Raw genomic sequence first — 20,745 nt, 5'->3', positions numbered from 1 at the left:
ATAACATATTTTCAATTTTCAGGACCAGTAACCAGAAATCCAAATAAGAAAACTCCTACAATGTAAAAAATATGAATCAAACTGTTAAACACACCTTTTCATAAACACTTGACCTTTATGCAAAATATGGCTGCCAAAGTGTGTTGGAATTTTACTGGACTGACAGACCATATGAATGCTGCTAAAGATATATACTATGACTTATAAGTGTATCATAGATGTAATGTCCTTACCTGTCCTGGAGGTGTCCCTGTAGTAAGGTCTCCTCTGAAGGCTCAGGTTACAGGATAGGGTTGCAGGCCTTACAGGCTTCACAAACAGCCTCCACCATGCAGGATAATGAAGCCAGCCCCTACTGCGTTGTCACAGTGACCAGTGAACCTATCCATCAAGGTGTGTATCCATTTTCCAGCTGCTCTGGAGAAGAGACAAGAAGCATATAGTTGGGACAGCAGAAGAGAAGGGTGCATCATTGTTATGACTGGAGAAACATCCATTTATAGCGTCTGATCTTAACAAGAATTGAGGTGAGTTAGCACCTTTCATCCACTATATGATTCTTACAAGTGCAGTGTCAGCCCTCTACACTCCAAATCAAGTAGTAGTATCCTTGGACTTACTGTATTTCTAATTCCGACCAGGTGAGTCTTCATGGCGGAGGCAGCAGGCCCCAGAAGTAGCAGTAGAGGTGTGGGCAGTGGAGGGACTGGAGGAGTACGTGTCCCCCAGGATCCCTCTCTCAAAGCTGGGGTGGTGTTATCAGACGAGAGGGTGGACTTTATACGGGAGCAGGCCTTCTGTGTGCTGCGAGTGAAGACCGACAAGTGGAACCGATTCATCGGAGCAGAGGAAAACCAGAAGGTGATACTGGATTACCTGGACCACATCTGGACCAACAGACTGCTGCTGTACACCGGACCTGGAGGGACATTGCATGCAGGGGACGCACAGGTAAGAAAACACACATATGCATAAAATCAGCTTATAAGAAGATCAGGCACCTTTATTCAGTTCCCTATTCAGAAAGTTAATTTTGCACCTTGAGTAAATACTTATTGGTTTAGTTCATATATTGTTTTCTGATGCACTGTAGGGGTATGTTAGACATTCTGTATACTAATATCCCTGAGGTAAAGGTACTGTGCGTCCATACTGTACATACAGGGTGGCTGATGATGGCACATTTCACTTTTATCTGTTTTCTTGCATGGCAGGAAGACAATTCAGTAAAATGAGATGAAACCTACAATTCCTAATACCCTGAGAATGTTCATATAAACACAGTTACACAACTTTGTACAACTTTGACAAAACAATGAGCAGTCATGCAGTGATATACAGTAATGTGTTGGGTTTTTGATTTAACCTCCATCTAAAATTCAAATTTTCTGAAATAAGTCACTACTTATTTCTAGTGCTTTCAATGCTGTTGAAAGCATTCCTACTGTTTTTGAATCTGTGAAGACATCTCCACCATGGAAGACCAAGCTACTGTGTGTGCTGAAGAAAGGTGTGAAGAGAATCTCACGCCAGCGATTCAGACATGAACTCCGGCTGGGGGAAGTGGCTGGATACCCCATGGAGCACCTTCCTGTTGTCATCTCTGAGGTGGGCTAGTGTGTGTCTGTGAGTGTCAAAGTCATACACTAATTCAGGTTGGTGGGAGCAAAGATACTAAGAGTACTTGAGGAATAGGACGAATGCTTGGTTGGTTTGCAAAGCTGTAAACAGTATGTGTCCTCTTTAAAAAGCTTGTGTGCAGTAGTGTCACTAAGTATATTTACTCAAGTACTGTACTTAAGTACAATTTTGAGAGACTTGTAGAAAAAAAAGTCTTTAGTTGAATATTTCAATTCATTGCTACTTTGTACTTCTACTCCACTACAATTCAGAGGTAAATCATGTACTTTTACTGTACTACGCATATTTAATAGCTTTACTTACTTTACAGATGTTGACTAATGATGTGAAATATAATCAATGCTTGAATAAAACTTTTAATTACACCTCGAGTCATATTCACTAGCTAACCTGCAGCAATTACATAACAATGTAATTAAAAAGAGCTGCACCTTTAACAGCTTTAATAACAAATACATCAACCATTCCCAACCAAATCAAAACAAATCATATAAATATTCTGAAATGGACCAATATGCAATAAAGATTTATTACATTTTTGGTACTTTAGGTATATTTGGATGCTAATACTTTTGTACTTGTACTTGAGTAACATTTGAATGAAGGACTTTTACTTGTAACAGAGTATCCCTACACTCTGGTGCTTCTATAGGTACAAGATCTGAGTCTTCCACCTCTGCTTGTGTGTACTGAATAGGTGCTGGTGTGTGTGCTGTCCAGCGGTCTGAACCATGAGGACTGGCCGCGGGTGGTGTCCGATGACATCCACAGGCACCTGGAGAAGCTGAGGAACAGGGTGGTGACGCTGAGAGGGCGCGCGGAGGGGCGGACCCTGCTGCCCCTGCCGCTGAGCGTGGAGAGGGCCCGGCACGAGGACATGGAGCTCAGGTCGGTGTGTGCGGGCCAGGCTAATAGATTAGCTAAGTGTGTATATGTTACTGCATAATATATGACGCTGTTTCGTTTTGTCAATGAGAGTGTATTATGTAAATTAAGTTAAATTGTTTTGCGTAACACAGGCCATTTGACAACACTCACCGCGTTTCCAAGATTCGTTAAATGCTCTTTTTGCATCTCAACCACATCCATGCTTTCAACTCTGTTCAACAAGCACCCGGATGTGACACACTTCCTGCTTGTCTTGCATTCCAGTAACACAATCAAATAAATATAATAAACAAAAAAAAACGTACATTGTTTTTTTATATTTTTAAAGTTTCAATACATTTTCACAACAAGAAAAACGGTCATGATAAGCAAAAAGAAAACTGAGAACTGTTTCCAGGTGGGTTCCCAGTTAACTAATTTACTGGGTGTCCACCTCTCTCTCCCCTCTGCCTTTTTCCGGTTGTACTAAAAAATCTGTAATTTCCAGGTGCCATCTTTGTTTGCTTTTGATAGTTACCAATATACACGTATGGAGTCCATTGGGAGTACTATCAAATGGAACAGAGAGATGTAATTGAATAAGGATTATCTTCAAAACACTGTAAGTGTTGGATTGTGGACCTGGTTTGAAAACTGAAACTACTCTACACAGACGGTGATGTCAAAGATGAGAGCAGAATTAGGCAAACTACGAGATAGGAGGGTAAATTAGTAATGTCAAAATGGTGTTGCATGATAAGAGTCAATATGTGAGAGCATTAATATGATAGATTTCAATTGTTGAACTGAAATAGTTTTTTGTTTTAAATCGGTTTGTTTTGTCCTTTATAACTGTTTTTGTATTGCATATAAACTGGCTATTGTACTCATTAATTTGTACTAGTGTGTGGCAGTTGTCCTTCTCTGCCTGTATGGTTTCTGTTTATTCTTGTAATCATCATACAACAATGAGACTATCATCTGGTTGAATAAAGCATTTGTATGCTAGCATTAGCTCGCATAATGTCATCAGGGTGAGAACAATTTTAAAATTCTCATGTAGCTTTTTTGGAAGTAACATGTAAACTTGTGAAGAGGCACTCATTAGGCTATTTCTACTGGTTTTTGCATTACATAAACCCCCTCAATCCCCTCATTACATGCAGAGAGAGAATGCAGAGAGAGTGGCAAAGGGGTTGTTTGGCTGAATATGTTTGGTCTGTATAAATCATTGATGCTTTATCTGACTGAGATTTGTGCAAATTCGAATCGAGAGCCCTGCAAATTGATAAATCCATGGCGCTGTCCGTGGTGCTGAATTAGCACTCTTTCAACTGGATTTGCGACCTTCTGTGAGTTTTGTGTACGGCTACTATTTGTAGGTCATACATGAGTAAGTTGCTGATTCACAAACAAGTAGTTCCAATAAACCCTGTTTGTGTCAAACTTACAAAAAAACACCTTAGCCTAAAAAGACTATAATGCCATTTACATGTTACTGGAACTATATTTTAGTCCCATTTGTAGTTACTTTCTTTACTTTTTCTCATCTGGAGCCCATATTGCCATATTTACCCACACCCCTCTCTGTCTCCCTCAGCCCCACTGGTTGGCCATTGGACCGTGGCTTGCTATACTCTATAGAAACTCTGATAGTTCAGTGGTCTGGACAGATATGGACCGTCCTGAAGAAAGACTCTGGTATGCTGCTGCTCCGAGGAGACCACCCAGGCCCCAACGTGGAGCTCCAGTTTTGGACCACTCAAAGGGAAAACCTGCTGGGCATCCAGTCACAAGTATGACACTGTTTCTCTGGAAGTGGGTGGGGGGCAGTCAGTTCAACTTGTCATCTGTAGCTACGGTCCTTAGGGCACCAGTAGATTTGTGTTTAATTCATAGACTGAGACATTAGATTCCTAAATACCAGATTTTCCACAGTTTGAAATGCCAGATCTATTAAATGTCAGCAGGGTTGAATTGATTTGCATGACATAGCAATAACTCCACTAATGATTCCAGTTACAAATTCATACAGTATTTACAAAGTCCCAATATGTCACCAAAAAAGTAACATTTTGAACTCTATAGAAGTAGCATTTATGGAAGAGGTGTTGTATTGAAATGAAATACATTGTACAGGTGTATCAAATAAAGTTGCCACTGAGTGAACACCCTGCTACCATTTCCCCATTTTCAGATCCAGAGTCCTAAAACGGAGCACATCATGGAGATCCTTAGAAGAGTCAATAGCAGTTACTACTCCTCCTTCAACGAGATCTGCATTAAAGTCGATGAGGGTAAATCAGCAATACTCATCCTTTATCAGTGCTAAATAATTTACTCACATCCCAATCTCTCCTTACGTTTTTATGTAAGAAACCAATAAGAAGCAATATTTTTAACTTGCCTTCTTCTAAGTTGAAGTTATCAATCACTATTTCTGTGTGTGATTTTCCTAGCGGTGCTGGAGGCAGAGGACATAGATCTGTATCTGCGTCCTCTGAGGAGAATGATCGGCAGCTTGGAGGAGAGGAGTATCCCACAGGTAGACGCTCTACTGCCTCCTCTTTTCCACATACTCTGTCTCATCTGGAGCCATTCTCAATACTACTGCACTCCACAACGAATGGTGGTCCTCCTGCAGGAGTTCTGCAACCTGGTCATCGAAAAGGTACAATGATGCGTCTCTATGTGTATGTGTGGGAGAGAGGGGGACATGATATATATCAATGAGATTTTTAATATGGCTGTGTGTCTGAATCCAGGCCATTGCCTACCTTATCCCTGAAGAGCTGTTTAAGATGGAGTTGGAGGAAGGGGTGGAGAGAGTCCAGATAACCATCTTAGTTCTGCGCACCTTCAAGAAGTTGTTTCACACTCACCGCCAGCGCATCCCCCAGTACTACAGACACAGCCAGTTCGTCAAGCTGTGGGTCTTCCCGGCTGCGCTTGTGTTTCAGCGGTCGGACCGCATCATGGAGAGGCTGCTTATGATCGAGGTGCACGTCTTAGTTTGTGTTGGTTTCATTGGAACAGTTAAACATGTGCACATCAGGCTATTATTTCAAAAAATATGAACATGACGTCTGGAACAGTGGTTCCCAACCTGGGAGGCACGCCAAAGATCACAGGGGGTGCGCCAGGCCTCATATGATTTGAGGCCAAATATCATATTTAGACTTTTTTTATTAAAAAAAATAAAATTGTTTACATATAATTCTAATGCAATACATGATTGTCGCTAAAAGCCTTGTCCCTACATTACAATAAAATAATTGATTATTTAATTTGAATAACAATTCAAGTTAGTACCTATTAAAGGCATAAAAAGACAGAAATGTATAATTTTTTCTTTAATAGAAATGTTTCTTCTGCCCGTAAAGTGTCCAAACCGGGCTTGTCTGGATAAGCGCATTTTTAAAACATAGTCATTGTCCATGCCGGTTTCAGTTGGATTATTTGTCACAGTTGCTCCGATCAGATCGGTCTCCTCCATTTTGTAGATTATTTACGATTTTTGAATCCACATAAACACATCGGCAAAATCCGGCTTACTTTGAGCATGTTTTAAACAGTTTAATCCCTTTGTGAATTCTTTCCACTTCCGCCGTCCTTTAATTTCTTCATACAGCGGGAATCCAAATGAATGAATCCTGAGTCCAATAACCATCAAAGTCACTCCAATAGTGCTCCTTAATTACGCTTTCATCCTCCTTTAACTAAATACTTCACATTCATCCAGTTTGTGACAGTAGTTGTAGCATTTTGAGACTTTGAAACTTTAATTACCCCCCCATGGGTGGGCTCTTGGGGAAAAAAGGTTGGGAACCCCTGCTCTAGAAGACACCACTCTGCTTAACTGCTATAGATACTTTTTCGATGTATTTGTGTACCCTACAGAGCGTTTTTTTTTCTAATAATGATATATATTTTCTTTGTAGGAACTTTTTGCAACAGCGCTGGACTTTCTGAAACTGGAGAAGGTTGAACTGGGTGGATCCAGAGGGAAAGTCCTGAGCGAGATGGTCTTCAGCATGAGCGAGGAGTTTCATGACCGCTGGAGGGCCCTCAGAGAGAGCAAATACGACCCCCTGGACTATAGTAATGATGTGAGGCTCAGTGAAATTGTTTGTTAGACTTGTCTTTGATATCACACTGCTATGTAAATCAATAAGCCCCAAAGGCCTGTGAATCACAGCAATTTATAAGTGGCACTGACAGACACAGCCGAATAATGAAAAATTAAAATTAGATGTTATTTTTCAGCCCAGCAGTACACTAATTGAAAAATAACAAAGCTAAGTGGTTGCCAAGCAACACGCCGAAAATCTGTGACAGCCGTCATTAATAGTCAGTGAATTATTTTATTTAATCTACTGGATATTTGACAGCTATTTTATACAAGCTTCCAATATAACTGAGCCAATTAAATGTGGAACTGAATCAGAAATTGATCTCTGTTCTGAAATATGTTTTAATGCACTGAAGATGGGATAAAGTTCAATAGGTGGACTCAAAGCTGTTAAAGGAGGAATAGGTTTGAACATATCCAGTGTTTCCTGTCTAATGCCATCTTGTGTCCAGGACTTTGTGCATCACTACAGACGCTTCATGGAGCAGAACAGGGACTTTGACCAGAGGCTTGGAACTGTCCTTAAACTGGCCTTCCAGCACTCCAAAAACCTGACGTCAACCTTTAAGGTAATGTGTCTCTGAAATCTCTCTCATCAAAAAAGCCCATTACTGTATTTATATATATCTAAGTCATTTGTCGAAAAGGTGTTGATACGTTGCATCTTTTTAGCATCTTTGTTGTTAGATGTTAGAAAACTGTTATCCTTTTAATCAGCTGAGAAGCGTATATTTATAAATTGGAATTTAAACTTGATTGTGGCTTAGATTAACAGCCAGGAATGGTCCAATGGTCATTCTACCTAAAGTTTTCTAAAAATGTCTTGTTGTTTTTGTTGTGTCGAATCTAGTTGTTGAAGATTTTCAGCACCCTGCTTGAGAGGCCCATGATCCACCAGCTGTTCTCTCCCAACTACAATGTGTTGTTGGATATGTTTCACCAGGAAGTAGACTACTGCCAGTGTATACTGGATAAACACAGAGATGGGGTAAGAGAGATTAAAAGGAAATAAATATTCTCAAAGATTTAGAAATTCAAAGAATGACACACCTACTTTTGAATATACAAAAGTACAGCCATGGGATCTGATTACAGCATCACTAAACTATGCCGTAATAGTCTGTCTCAATCGTAGATGCCTCAATTTGGTAAGAAACCTATTGTATTGTAATTCAGAATTGAAATGTGTGCCACAAACTAATTTGAATTTTTTTTTATTTAAAGTAATGAATGACTCCATTATCAGCCAAGTTAATTCAGCCTTTGTTTTTTCAGCTGCGGTCAGGCTGTATTGTCTTGGGGAAGAATATGCCGTATGTGGCCGGGAACCTCAAATGGTCCCAGGAGCTTCGGATTCGCATCCTCACCAACAGGAGCAACCTCAGCGAGCTGGCCAATATGTACGGATAGACACCATTCTATCATGTTACTACGTTCACAGCAGATCTGTTGTTGAGTTTACTACATACTGTATATCTTCCAGGCCTCTGGGGTCAGCTGAAGCAGACGACGTCCTCCAAAAGTGTCAGCATGTTCTGGAGGTTTTGGACCAGCATGATGAGGAGCTGTTCTCAGAGTGGACTGAGGGCCTCCAGGAAATCTGTGAAACCCACCTGAAGGACCCCCTGCTCACACTGGACGCTGACACAGGCCTGTTTCAGGTCAACTTCAGTACTGCAGTAAGCACAACGATTTAGAAGTGGCAATCACCAAATATGAATACAATTTAATTGTATAACTAAGTATAAAGGGATTTGCTCTGAGTGGAATTGGTGCAGCAGTGTGCCTCAAGTCGTCCCTGCTAACTCCTAGTATGGATGTTACATACAGGAATGTATAATGGGAAATGCATATTAATCATTAGACTATGCAAGTCATTCCATGATTAACATGTTAAGTTAAGCCACAAATAAGAGGTTTGATTATTTTAGATATACAGTTTATACTATTTTCTGCTTCAACATGTCACTGATTTCTGCAATATGATATTGATTTAGCCTGTCCTCAAATTATAAAATACTTTATACTAAAATACTATATTTGCCACAATTTCCTTTCTCAGCATTAAATACCTGGTGTGTCTGTTTTTGTCTACAAAAAAAGCAGAAATTTCCAGAGCACCTGATCAGATAAAAAAAAATCCCAAACCCACTCTACATCAAATAATGAAACAAGGCAAAGCAGAAAGAGCAGCAGCAATCATTTATTTTACCAGCCTTGTCAGAAGTAGGCACTTTAATTCAGGGATAAACAACGAATCAGATGTACTGTGAGCATTTATCTAATTTAAAACATTTGTGCGCTTTGTACCAATGTTAATGAGATTTCCACTATGAGATGTTTATCCAATTTGTTTCGATTGTTTTGCTTTCACAGTTAAAGTAACAAAACAATTAATTGCTACATGGATTAATAAATTTGATTATTATATTTCTCACCCTCTCTCTGCGCCTGTCCCCAGTTGACATCAGTGTTGAGGGAGGTGAAGTATCTGGGTATGCTGAAGAACGAAAACATTCCCAAAGCAGCTCTCCATCTCTACTCCAAACGGGAGAGACTCTACATGGTGAGAATATGTGTTTAGTGTCGCATTGTATAAGTATCAAACAGCTATATTTGTCAGCTATGTGGCCGGTGAAACAGGGTGTAAATAAGTTTAAGGCTTAACGCCGCATTGTATCCTGTAGTACACACAGACACTGACTTTGGTGACCCAGTGGTACAACAAGCTGCACAGCACCATCCTGGCGGTGGAGCTGGGGTTAGTGAAAGATGAGATGGATGGGACAAGACGTCAGCTGGAGCCGGCCCTCCAGGAGCTGAGCTGGGCTCGAGACGACCTGTGGGACTACATCCAGATCACACGAGACCTGGTCAAGGTACTGAACATTTATTTTGTATGGTTGGGAAGTATTTTGACTATGTTAACTAGAAGGGCCCTTTTTATATCTCTTTCAAATGTTGTTTACATCAATGAAAAATAATGCGTTGGTACATCTCACATTTGGAATACAATTAAATGGGTTCTTCCCTGGCCCAGTATTTGTATCTGTAGTCAAACAGACAAACAAACAGACAAAAAAAAAACAAAGCGCATAACACTGGTGAGTTTTTTTACTCTTTATTTGGGGTCACATTATATTAAAAGTACAGTTTTGCAAATCATATCTCTTTAGTGACCCGAAAATGGCAAATTAAATACAGAACAACATTTGTAGTACATAGGGGTTGTTTGAAATGACAAATATCTACACATGCACACATGTATCTACTTAAACACACACATATATACATATACATAATGCGTGTTGAGTTATTTTTCAATACTTATGTGGACATTTTTCGAAGCATCTTCTCCACATGATTCTGCTGACATGCATAAAGCAGTGGTTTAATTTAGATCGTGTTTTTCAATAAAAATATGAAAAGCTGCTGTTTAAATGTTGCCTGCCAACGTAGCATGAATCACGGCATTCAAGCCAGCTTTCCTCTTTATGGCGAACACTCCTAAAAGAGAAAAGCAACATGCATCTGTCATCCAAAGGGAATTTAATTACCGGTTGTAATAGTTTCTCTATTTGCTGTCGCCAGAGCATTTCTAGTCGTGTCCAGACGAGTAAAGCTAATGTGGAGGCCATCCAGGCCCTCATGGGGAAATTCAGCCACCGTGCCTTCATCACCAGAAAGAGCCTTGGATCCACTCTCCTCCTCTTCTCTGACATTGAAGAGAGTGTTTCCAAACAGCACGCTCTCATCACCAGTACAGGGGAGGAAATACACACTCTGCTGCAGGTATATTCTCTCACCTTACTGTGATGCTTTAGAGAAAGGCTTTTACTTTATATATCTCCCTCATATTCTTACTGTACATTATCAGATCACCTTTGTTTCCTTCTCAAAGGAATACAAGAAATATAAGAAAAGGTTTCTGGCATGCCTCCACAGATCCAAAATGGAGAAAGTAAATGCGACTAATTTCACAAGAGCAATATTCAAGTAACATTTGAAACAAATTTGTACTTGAATATCGCTCTCTTTTTGTCCTGGTGCATTTATATAAAAACCTGTCTGAAAGTGAGCTGATCAGATTTTGGCCACTTTATGATGTCATAACGATGTTTTGGCTTGTGTAACCATTAGCCAATAACCAACCAAGGTAAACCCCCCACTATCACCTGAAGATCCTCCTCGAGCACCATTGTGTTCTTTTTAACATAATATCCCTCAGAGGGGTGGGGACTTCAGAGACATGTTTTGTATATAACTGAGAACTATAATATAGTGATGAAAAAGAGTATAATAGGGGCCCTTTAAGACTCTTCTTATTTTTGTATTCTTTGTTCAACATGGAACATGCAAGAAACATTTCTATCACAAATGTAATGTAAGACAGGATGAGGAATGTAATAACAAAAGATCATTTTGAGGGTAAATTATTATTTGAACCCCACTTTTCCCCTCCCCTCCAGGAGAGCGAGTCGCTGCTGGGTGTGGCAGACCTGAGCAGCAGTGAGTGGCAGGGCTACACAGACTATGTGGACCGGATGATCCTGACAGGCTTCTCCAGTGCCGTGTGCTGCTCCCTGCAGTACCTCATGGACAACACAGACGCATCCCAGCGTATCACACCGCTGTTCGAGGTCCAGCTGGTACTCAACAGCAACGAGATGACCTTCGACCCCTCGCTGGACTCCAGCCAAAGCGGTAACTTCTATGATATTATGGATAAGATGGTGGCCAACATCACCAACATGGCGTCCTTCATTCCCAGAGTGGCCAAGCATAAACAGCTGGATAACTATCAGGTGCTGTACAGATTGGATTATAGGTTTATAGGGAAGATATCATATATCCACACACCCTGTACTATCCTAAACTGCTTCCTCATCTTGTAGTGCGATATAAATGAAATGGAGGATTTGTCAGAGATGTGCCATGTTATCCGCTCACGGGCACGCGTAGCTATTGCTAAGGTACGATTACCTGTCAACATATGGAGACATATATGATGCTTTCAGGCTCACAGTTTTAAAGATTGTGTTGCCTTTCAGGTCAGAGAATATCAGGGATCCTTTGCCAGCTACCGCTACCTCTGGACAGATGACAGGTCAGATGTTTTTTAATCTTTATCACATTTCTTTATCTGATATATCAGGTTGGTATGACTAAAACATATTCTAAAGGAATCCTTTCTTTGCCTTTATCACAGGTCTGAATTCATGAGGCAGTTCCTACTTTATGGCCATGTGTTAAGTACAGAGGAAGCGGAGCTGTATGCTGACTACGAGCTGAAAAAGAATCCACCCACCCTCGACAACTTCAAAGAACAGGTGTGCCTCATATTTTTCACTTCTAAAAGCCTTTATTCAGAATTGACTATAGTCTTTTTTTTCTTTGATCAATGTGTCTGAGTCGCCGCATCATTCTTCATTGCAGATCAACCTGTTTGAGTCTCTGTATGTACGAGTGAGCAAGATGGAGGACAGGAGGGTGTTTTGTGGCTGGCTGCAGCTAGATACCAGACCCTTCAAGCACACACTGATGAATGTCATCAAGAGATGGAGCTGGATGTTCAAGGAGCACCTGCTGAACCACGTGAACCAGAGGTTAGCATGCACAAGCACACACACATACTGTATGTATTCTAAATAGACAAAAAATACACAAAGAGATAAGAACTGCTACAAAATGTAGAAAAGAGATAATGAGTTTTTAAAGAAATTGTAAATGTGCAACACCATATTTGAGGTAAACAATTGTAGGTTTTGTTATACATTTCCGAAAATCTGAATATAACCTTCCCTGGCCCTGTAGTTGAATTGTTTGTTACCTACAATGGCCCTAATATGCAAATGTACACTGTCTGGTTGTGGTTATAGGCCCACAATATCAAAACCCTTACTAAAAGCAATCTGTTTTAACTCTTAAACTAAGGATATGTACCCTAACATTATCCTCATTTCTCTCTTTCCCACAGCGTGAGAGAATTATCCTCCTTTGTCCAGGACACGGCCAGTGGTCTTTCTGAAAAGGTGTCAGATGGCGACTATGCAGGCCTGGTGGACATCATGGGACACCTCATGGCCATCCGAGACAGGCAGATCAGCAACGATCAGCACTTCAAACCTCTGAAATCCACTGCGGAGCTCCTCAAGACCTACGGACAGCAGCTGCCAGAGAGCGTCTACACGCAGCTAGAAGTGTGTACCTATGCACAAAATACACACTTTTCCATGAGTGCTGGCAGATATGTTACATACAGTATATCATTACATTACATTCTTCCTTTTATTACCGTAAAACACAGGAGCTGCCCGAGAAGTGGAATAGTCTGAAGAAAATTGCATTCACGGTTAAACATGAAGTGGCGCCACTACAATCCAATGAAGTTTCAGTTATTCGCAGGAAGTGTGTCCGGTTTGAGGTGAGGCTGTGTGTGTGTGTGTGTGTGTGTGTGTGTGTGTGTGTGTGTGTGTGTGTGTGTGTGTGTGTGTGTGTGTGTGTGTGTGTGTGTGTGTGTGTGTGCGTGTGTGTGTGTGTGTGTGTGTGTGTGTGTGTGTGTGTGTGTGTGTGTGTGTGTGTGTGTGTGTGTGTGTGTGTGTGTGCGTGCGTGCGTGCGCGTGCGTGCGTGTGCGTGTGCGTGTGTGGGGGGGTAGGATAGGATGTCAGTGTTGTATGCCCCCTACACAGAGCTCAATATCTGACATATAAACCTTTCTTTCCTGCATTATATATGACTGACTCCACCCCACCCCCCAGTTTGCACCTTTGTAGATGGTGAGATGGAGACAGATATGCAATGAATCCTTAATGGACAGGCTTTTTATTTTTATTCAGGTGAAGCAGCATGATTTCAGAGAACAGTTTCGTACCGAGTCCATCTTTAGGATCGATGTGGAGGAGCAATATAAACTAATTGATAAGGTGAGCCCTTAGTAGTGCCTTTGAGTGTATAATTAAATCAAATCTATCAAACAATACCATTTCAAGCCACAAAACACCTCTGTCTCCAGTCTAATCGAGGAGTAGCAGTGATGGAGGCAGAAATGAAGAAGCTGCAGGACACAGCTGATCTGTTTGAGGTCAGCTTCCCAGACTACAAGCAACTGTGCCAGTGTCGCTCTGACATCATACTGGTCAAAGCAGTTTGGGACATGGTCATCTTTGTGAAGGTAAATGTTTATAAGCTCAAAACAAATACCGTATGTTGGTATTTTCACGAGACGGAAAAGCCTGTGAGGCTCAGCCTTTCACTGCACTTACCCACCTGCTGAGTATTCCTTATCTATCGCTGACCTTTAAGTCTGTAGGGGTGTCTGGCGAAATGTATTTTTTCAGATCAAATATTTCCATTCTCCTCTCTGTGCCAGACCAGTATAGAAGATTGGACCAAGACTCCATGGAAGGAGATCAACGTCGAGCAGATGGACATGGAGCTCAGGCGATTTGCCAAAGTATAACATGCTTTCATGGCCAAAAATTGTTTACCCAGTAAAGCAAAATAGTATGTCACTCTCACACGTATTGACTATTTCTGTATATATAAGGAGATGAAGATGCTGGATAAGGAGGTGAGGGCATGGGACGTCTACATAGGTCTGGAGTCGACTGTAAAGAACCTGTTGACCTCTTTGAGAGCCGTCAACGAGCTGCAAAACTCCGCTGTCAGAGAGAGACACTGGCAACAGCTTATGAACACCACAGGGGTATGACACTATCCACTAAGTCTCAAACAATCCTATTCTATAATATTTCATCATTAATCAAGTTCTTCACTTTGATAATTACCATGCTATTGAATTGAGTTATGTTCTCTTATAATCTACTCTTTACATGCTCAACATTCATTCAACGTCTAGGCCTGTAATGACCTGCACAGCTCAGTGAGCCCAATTATCCGTATCTGAAATCGGATCGCTCTCATGGCTGCTGTGTATCCCTTTTCATTCTCAGGTCATGTTTGTTATGGGGGAAGGCACCACCCTGGGGGACCTTTTGGAATTACAGCTTCACCGTGTGGAGGACGAGGTCAAAAACATAGTGGACAAGGCTGTGAAGGAAATGGCTATTGAGAAAGTGAGTATCAAAGATAGCATTCAGTTGTATAATAGTGTCCTGTATGTCAAGGTAGTAGCTGTAATGGTTATTCTGACTCGTTCTGCATTTCAAAGTTCAAAATCAGATCACTTGGCAAAGAAGTATATACAAAAAAAAATCTAAATTTTCTAAATAAAAATAAAAACCTGAATTTAGAGAGAAATTATGTCCAAAATCCCCTTATCATAAATCGTCCCTTCTACCATATTCTTAAAAAAAGAAATACTGTAAAATGGCTCACAATGGACAAATAAGCTCAAATGACACAGTCTTATTCAGAAATAAGATGCTTAGCATATTTAGTAACATCATTAAATGTTTAATGTTGGTCTTACTGCACCATTCTAAAGCTACATTTCCTCAGGTTTTGGCCGAGATAACCCAGACGTGGAGTGTCATGTCGTTGTCTTATGAGACTCACAGCAGCACAGGAACCCCTCTGCTCAAAGCCGATGAGAATCTGATAGAAACACTGGAGGACAATCAGGTGAGCGTGAAAACTGTGCAGATTCTCAGTGGTTTAATGCTGAACCTTGCTACATATAGATTATCATGCTTTGGCTTCTGTAGTGCTTTCTGTCATTGTAGAAGATTCTTACAGATCATGATGTAAAGCCACTGCTTTTCTTTCTCTTCAGGTGCAGCTGCAGAACATCCTGATGAGTAAGTACGTGGAGTATTTCCAGGCGGAGGTGAGTGGATGGCAGAAGAAGCTGATGGTGGCCGACCTCGTCATCTCGGCCTGTATGTCCGTCCAACGCACATGGGCCCACCTCAACAGCATCTTCACCAACAGCCACGACATCCGCTGCCAGCTGGCCAACGATGCTGAACGCTTCCAGGGAATTCACTCTGACTTCCAGGTACCCAGAGGGGGAAAGTACATCTACTCAAGTACTGCACTTAAGTACAATTTGGGGATACTTGTAATTCACTTGAGTTTTTCCCTTTTATGCAACTATATCTGCTTGAACTCCACTACTTGTCAGAGGCAAATATTGTACATTTTTACTGCCTTTCCTGTGAAAAAGCTTATTTTTTTCCAGATTTACTCAGAGATTTAGAAAGAATTAATGTTTCCTAATAGGATGAGGAATTTTATCCTACCTAGCTAAACAAACTTTTAGACCTTTTTTTAGCTCAGGAAAAGTTTACTTTTTAGAGATGGGTGTTTCGGGTATGTACAGTAGATTAACTTACGTAAGGTTTAGAATGCAAGACTTTTAGTTGTAGTGGAGTTTTCTCACAGACTGTTATTGTTGCTGTTACTTGAGTAAAGCATCTGCATACTTCTTCTACCACTTGAGCTAACACATAATACACAAGACATGCATCCACCTCACCACATCCTAATGGTGTGTGAAATGTTATTTTTCTCTGACTTGGCTTCTTTCCCTCCCGAGACCTTGATGACTGAGGTGGTGCAGAACAGTAATATGGTAGAGGTGACTAACCAGCCTGGCTTCCTGGAGAACTTGGAGACGTTGCAGCAGAGGCTGTCTGTGTGTGAGAAGGCCCTGGCCGAGTACCTGGAGACAAAGAGACTCACTTTCCCCAGGTTTTACTTTGTCTCTGCCTCAGACCTGCTGGAGATTGTCTCCAAGGGGACACAGCCCAAACAGGTGACTGATCACAATCTGATCTTGTTTTCCAAATACTTAAAGGTTCAGCTAATTGTATCAGTTCAATATTGTCTTCCATCCAGTTATTTGATTGGTGGAGAATGATAATAGATATAAGGTTGAAAGACTTAAATCCAGTCAAGAGATAACGACATGACCTTGAAAATAATGAATGAACTGTATTATATTTGTGTGTTTTATTCCTCAGGTCACTAGACACTTGCTGAAGCTGTTTGACAACATAGCAGATCTTCGCTTTAAGGACTCAGGCGGAGGTGGAGGAGGAGAGGAAGACGGGGAGGCAGTTGCTATAGGGATGTTCAGCCGAGAGGGAGAATATGTTCCATTCTTTGAGCCATGTGTCTGCGAAGGACAGGTATTGAAAAACAGAATTCGATTTCTGTGTGTGCAAAGTAGATGTACACTCCCTCACTGCTATATTAACTTTTCTCTCTTGTTTATAATATGCACAGTATGTACTTTATCGTGTGTGCAAACAGTTGCTATTTGTAATCATGTTGTGCATTCTCCAATCATTATATAGTATTGAATTCTATTTGTATTTCAATGTATGTAACATTGTGTCTCCTTCTTCAGGCAGAGTGTTGGCTGAGTGCCTTGGAGAGCACCATGCGCTGCACGGTCAGAAAGGAGATCCAGGAGGCTGTAGCCGCCTATGAGGACAAACCCAGAGACCAGTGGATGTTCGACTACCCTGCTCAGGTCTGGTAATGCTGTGTCTGTAGAAATACAACTTTAACTTTATGAACACCAAAATCATCTGTTGTCTGTCTCTGACTTTCTCTCCATTCACAGGTAGGGTTGACTGGTAGTCAGGTGTGGTGGGCCACAGACGTGGGCATTGCCTTTGAGAGAGTGGAGGAGGGATTTGAGACAGCTCTCAAAGACTACAACAGGAAACAGGTAGTGCTATACATTCAACATATTGTTAGGTAGAGCTGCAACTAACTCATGTTTTGATAATTGATTAATCTGCAGATTCTTTTCTAGATACACATTTAAATTGTTTGTTTATCACATTTCATTCCAAATGTGTTGTGTTCAGTGATCATTTTTTGTTTTTAGATCACACAGTTGAACTCACTGATCCACATGCTGCTTGGAGATTTAACTCCTGGGGACAGACAGAAAATTATGACCGTCTGCACTATTGATGTCCATGCTCGAGACGTGGTGGCTAATCTCATAACTCAGAAGGTAAGGCTGAAGTGAAACACTTATCTGCTGAATAAAAGCACAACAAAATGATGTTGGTGTAACTCTATGTGTCTTGTAGGTGACAACCGGCCAGGCCTTTGCTTGGTTGTCCCAGTTACGCCACCACTGGGATGACGAAACCAGACACTGTTACATCAACATCTGTGACGCCCAGTTCCAGTTCAGCTATGAATACCTGGGGAACACTAACAGACTGGTCATCACTCCTCTAACTGACAGGTACACCTGTAGTACTATATGTCACACCGATGCACGAGCACACAGATTTTACACATCATTAAAGAAAGTGCAAAGTGTATTGGAGAGAGAAAGGTGCCGTGGGACCTCAGTTAAATAGGCGGTGAAGACAGACATTAGTAGAGGAAGTGCATGTTATTTACGTTGCCCAATATCATTCAGACTCAGAGAGAGAGAGGGGGGTCCCACGAAGGATAATGATCCAGGAAGCCTCCCTAACAACTTAAAAACTGTACAATGGTTGAAAGAAGGTAACTCATATTAAAAAAGGTGTTAATCTGGGTCTAAAGATGAAAACAATAGTGTTTTTTCTATGTCCTACTGTATAATCAAAAAAGTCTTACATCTGACCACATTGTATATCATACCATATTTTTAACATATACTTCAGTCCACTTTGGAAAAGTGTGGATCAGAGTAACTAACCGTGTCAATATTGTTATCATTTAAAATCTCTACCCTGGCTCTGTTAGGTGTTACATAACACTGACCCAGTCCCTCCATCTGACTATGAGCGGTGCCCCCTCAGGCCCAGCAGGCACCGGTAAGACGGAGACCACTAAAGATCTGGGACGTTCCCTGGGCATCATGGTCTATGTGTTCAACTGCTCAGAACAGATGGACTACAAGGTAGCATCGACTGCGCAGATGTTATCCGTAGTGTCTATTTATGTCTTATTTACTCTATTCATTATGCCAATTATAATAAATCCACCCCGGAACTAACTCACTTTGTCTCTGCCACATGTCTTCAGTCCATAGGAAACATTTACAAAGGTCTGGCTCAGACCGGGGTGTGGGGTTGCTTTGATGAGTTCAACAGGATCTCAGTGGAGGTGCTGTCTGTGGTAGCTGTGCAGGTCAAGACTATACAGGATGCTGTACGCAACAAGAAGCAAAGGTAGATACGAAAACTGTACTTGTACTAATGAATTTGTCTTTTGATCCAGGCTGACATTCCTCTGCAGACTCATCTCTAATTGTTTCTGTGTGCATTTAGGTTCCATTTCCTGGGAGAAGAGATTGAACTGAAGTCAACAGTGGGGATCTTCATCACTCTGAACCCTGGTTATGCTGGCAGGGCCGAGCTCCCAGAGAATCTCAAAGCTCTATTCAGGTCTGATATTTAAATTGAGGAGAGAGTTTTGCAAGATATTACAAATGTCAAAGATTACTAAAATGAGTTTCGTTCACTGTTCAGGCCCTGTGCCATGGTGATCCCAGACTTTGAGCTGATCTGTGAGATCATGTTGGTTGCTGAAGGCTTCATAGACGCTCGTCTGCTGGCAAGAAAGTTCATCAGCCTCTACACTCTTTGTAAGGAGCTGCTGTCCAAACAGGTACATTAAACCACTGTAATCTAAAAGCAGAACTAGAAAGCATCTTAACAAATCATAAAGGTTATCTCTCATGAGTAGCTCATTCTCGATATTTTTTATTGAACTTTCCTAGGCTATGGAAATAACATTGTAATTGTAATTTAGGAGGTGTTCCCCTCAAATATAGTGAACTGGGTATTGTAACTCTTATTCAAATAGTTTTCCACTCTGCTGCACATGGTTAACATATTGTTATCATCATCCACTGTACCGGAAGATAAAAGATACTTGACACAGTATAGTACTTGCTTTCACTGCTTGATCAGTTATGTTTTTCATTTTTCTGTTAGGATCATTATGATTGGGGTTTGAGAGCTATCAAATCAGTCCTGGTTGTGGCTGGGTCTCTGAAGAGAGAGGAACGCAGCAGACCTGAGGAACAGGTACGCATCAATTTGCTGTCAATGATTAATGCTCATTTTCACACTGATCTCACAGGTAGTTGATATGGGGACAATTTGTGCATTCATGTGGCTTGTGGTTTTGACAAATCTTGAGTTCATAATTGCATTTACATTACTTCATCCACACTGTCATTTCCTGCCCAGGTGCTGATGCGGGCGCTGAGGGACTTCAACCTGCCTAAGATAGTGACCAGTGACGTGCCGATATTCCTCGGGCTCATCAGTGACCTGTTCCCTCAGCTGGACGTGCCCAGGAAGAGAGACCCCGAGCTGGAGAACGCTGTGCGCCAGTCAGTCAGTGAACTGCGCCTGCAGCCGGAGGAGAACTTCATACTTAAGGTGCTCCATAACTATGCCGTGCTCTGGGGAAGAAATGCCTCTGTTTCACTATTGCCTGCAATGTGAATAAACATATGTTACTTTGGTAAATAAAACTCAGTTCATCACTACAGTATGTTTACAATTATTTGTTAATAGTTCTAAATTGCAAGTTTTTACTTTCTTTTGACGATGCACAGTACTTAGGTGTGGGAACACACATATACAAATTAATTCATATACAGTATATACATAGGTCTGTCATTCTTTAAAATAGTATTTATATCATAATCCATTATGATCCACTGTTTGTGTCTACAGGTGACCCAGCTGGAGGAGCTGCTGGCGGTCAGACACTCTGTGTTTGTAGTAGGTGGACCAGGAACCGGAAAGAGCCAGGTTAACTTTTCGATATACGCTGTATCCATTAATACATACAAAATAGGATTTGCAAATGTATTTTATAAGCTGATTTTCTAAATGATGGCTTTTAAGCTTGTGCCAGAACACATATTTCACAGATCTCCCCAAGCTTAAGTCAAGGAAGAGTTGAATTTCCCTGTTTTCATACATATGGACCATCTAGTAAACAATAAGGGATTTGATTTTGTGAACTACACAGATCTTGAAGACTCTCCATAGAACGTATGCAAACATGAAGATGAAGACGGTTTGGAATGATATCAACCCGAAAGCTGTGACCACAGACGAGTTGTTTGGATACCTGCACCCTGCGACCAGAGAGTGGAAAGACGGTGAGGGGCTTGAGAATTTTACACGGAATTTAACACACTGTTCAAGGGAGCCAG

The 20,745-nt window shown here is 41.2% G+C and overlaps 1 protein-coding gene across 1 annotated transcript in view; it reads left to right on the top strand.

Moving 5' to 3' along the window:
• Window positions 1–651: 651 nt before the first annotated feature.
• The window catches only part of dnah9l (dynein, axonemal, heavy polypeptide 9 like), a 71,714-nt gene continuing 51,620 nt past the window's right edge, over window positions 652–20,745 (top strand). The window contains exons 1-43 of the mRNA XM_010786027.1: window positions 652–951; window positions 1,465–1,608; window positions 2,339–2,529; window positions 4,109–4,304; window positions 4,706–4,805; window positions 4,968–5,179; window positions 5,274–5,507; window positions 6,450–6,617; window positions 7,093–7,209; window positions 7,491–7,628; window positions 7,916–8,040; window positions 8,124–8,319; window positions 9,102–9,206; window positions 9,328–9,519; window positions 10,232–10,432; window positions 11,110–11,445; window positions 11,536–11,613; window positions 11,692–11,747; window positions 11,850–11,970; window positions 12,077–12,246; window positions 12,618–12,840; window positions 12,948–13,064; window positions 13,478–13,564; window positions 13,654–13,812; window positions 14,011–14,094; window positions 14,188–14,346; window positions 14,594–14,716; window positions 15,102–15,224; window positions 15,376–15,600; window positions 16,141–16,359; window positions 16,568–16,735; window positions 16,957–17,082; window positions 17,176–17,283; window positions 17,446–17,577; window positions 17,657–17,817; window positions 18,309–18,465; window positions 18,591–18,736; window positions 18,836–18,952; window positions 19,037–19,175; window positions 19,505–19,597; window positions 19,763–19,957; window positions 20,258–20,335; window positions 20,559–20,691. Coding sequence (XP_010784329.1) covers window positions 652–951; window positions 1,465–1,608; window positions 2,339–2,529; window positions 4,109–4,304; window positions 4,706–4,805; window positions 4,968–5,179; window positions 5,274–5,507; window positions 6,450–6,617; window positions 7,093–7,209; window positions 7,491–7,628; window positions 7,916–8,040; window positions 8,124–8,319; window positions 9,102–9,206; window positions 9,328–9,519; window positions 10,232–10,432; window positions 11,110–11,445; window positions 11,536–11,613; window positions 11,692–11,747; window positions 11,850–11,970; window positions 12,077–12,246; window positions 12,618–12,840; window positions 12,948–13,064; window positions 13,478–13,564; window positions 13,654–13,812; window positions 14,011–14,094; window positions 14,188–14,346; window positions 14,594–14,716; window positions 15,102–15,224; window positions 15,376–15,600; window positions 16,141–16,359; window positions 16,568–16,735; window positions 16,957–17,082; window positions 17,176–17,283; window positions 17,446–17,577; window positions 17,657–17,817; window positions 18,309–18,465; window positions 18,591–18,736; window positions 18,836–18,952; window positions 19,037–19,175; window positions 19,505–19,597; window positions 19,763–19,957; window positions 20,258–20,335; window positions 20,559–20,691 — 6,652 coding nt within the window. The remainder of the gene's footprint in view (window positions 952–1,464; window positions 1,609–2,338; window positions 2,530–4,108; window positions 4,305–4,705; window positions 4,806–4,967; window positions 5,180–5,273; window positions 5,508–6,449; window positions 6,618–7,092; window positions 7,210–7,490; window positions 7,629–7,915; window positions 8,041–8,123; window positions 8,320–9,101; window positions 9,207–9,327; window positions 9,520–10,231; window positions 10,433–11,109; window positions 11,446–11,535; window positions 11,614–11,691; window positions 11,748–11,849; window positions 11,971–12,076; window positions 12,247–12,617; window positions 12,841–12,947; window positions 13,065–13,477; window positions 13,565–13,653; window positions 13,813–14,010; window positions 14,095–14,187; window positions 14,347–14,593; window positions 14,717–15,101; window positions 15,225–15,375; window positions 15,601–16,140; window positions 16,360–16,567; window positions 16,736–16,956; window positions 17,083–17,175; window positions 17,284–17,445; window positions 17,578–17,656; window positions 17,818–18,308; window positions 18,466–18,590; window positions 18,737–18,835; window positions 18,953–19,036; window positions 19,176–19,504; window positions 19,598–19,762; window positions 19,958–20,257; window positions 20,336–20,558; window positions 20,692–20,745) is intronic.

This window comes from Notothenia coriiceps, unplaced genomic scaffold (genome assembly GCF_000735185.1).
Source record: "Notothenia coriiceps isolate Sejong01 unplaced genomic scaffold, NC01 NC01_scaffold00000969, whole genome shotgun sequence".
NCBI classification, from domain to species: Eukaryota; Metazoa; Chordata; class Actinopteri; order Perciformes; family Nototheniidae; genus Notothenia; species Notothenia coriiceps.
Note: the sequence above shows the minus strand (reverse complement) of the source record. Positions and strands in the feature narration are given on the sequence as shown.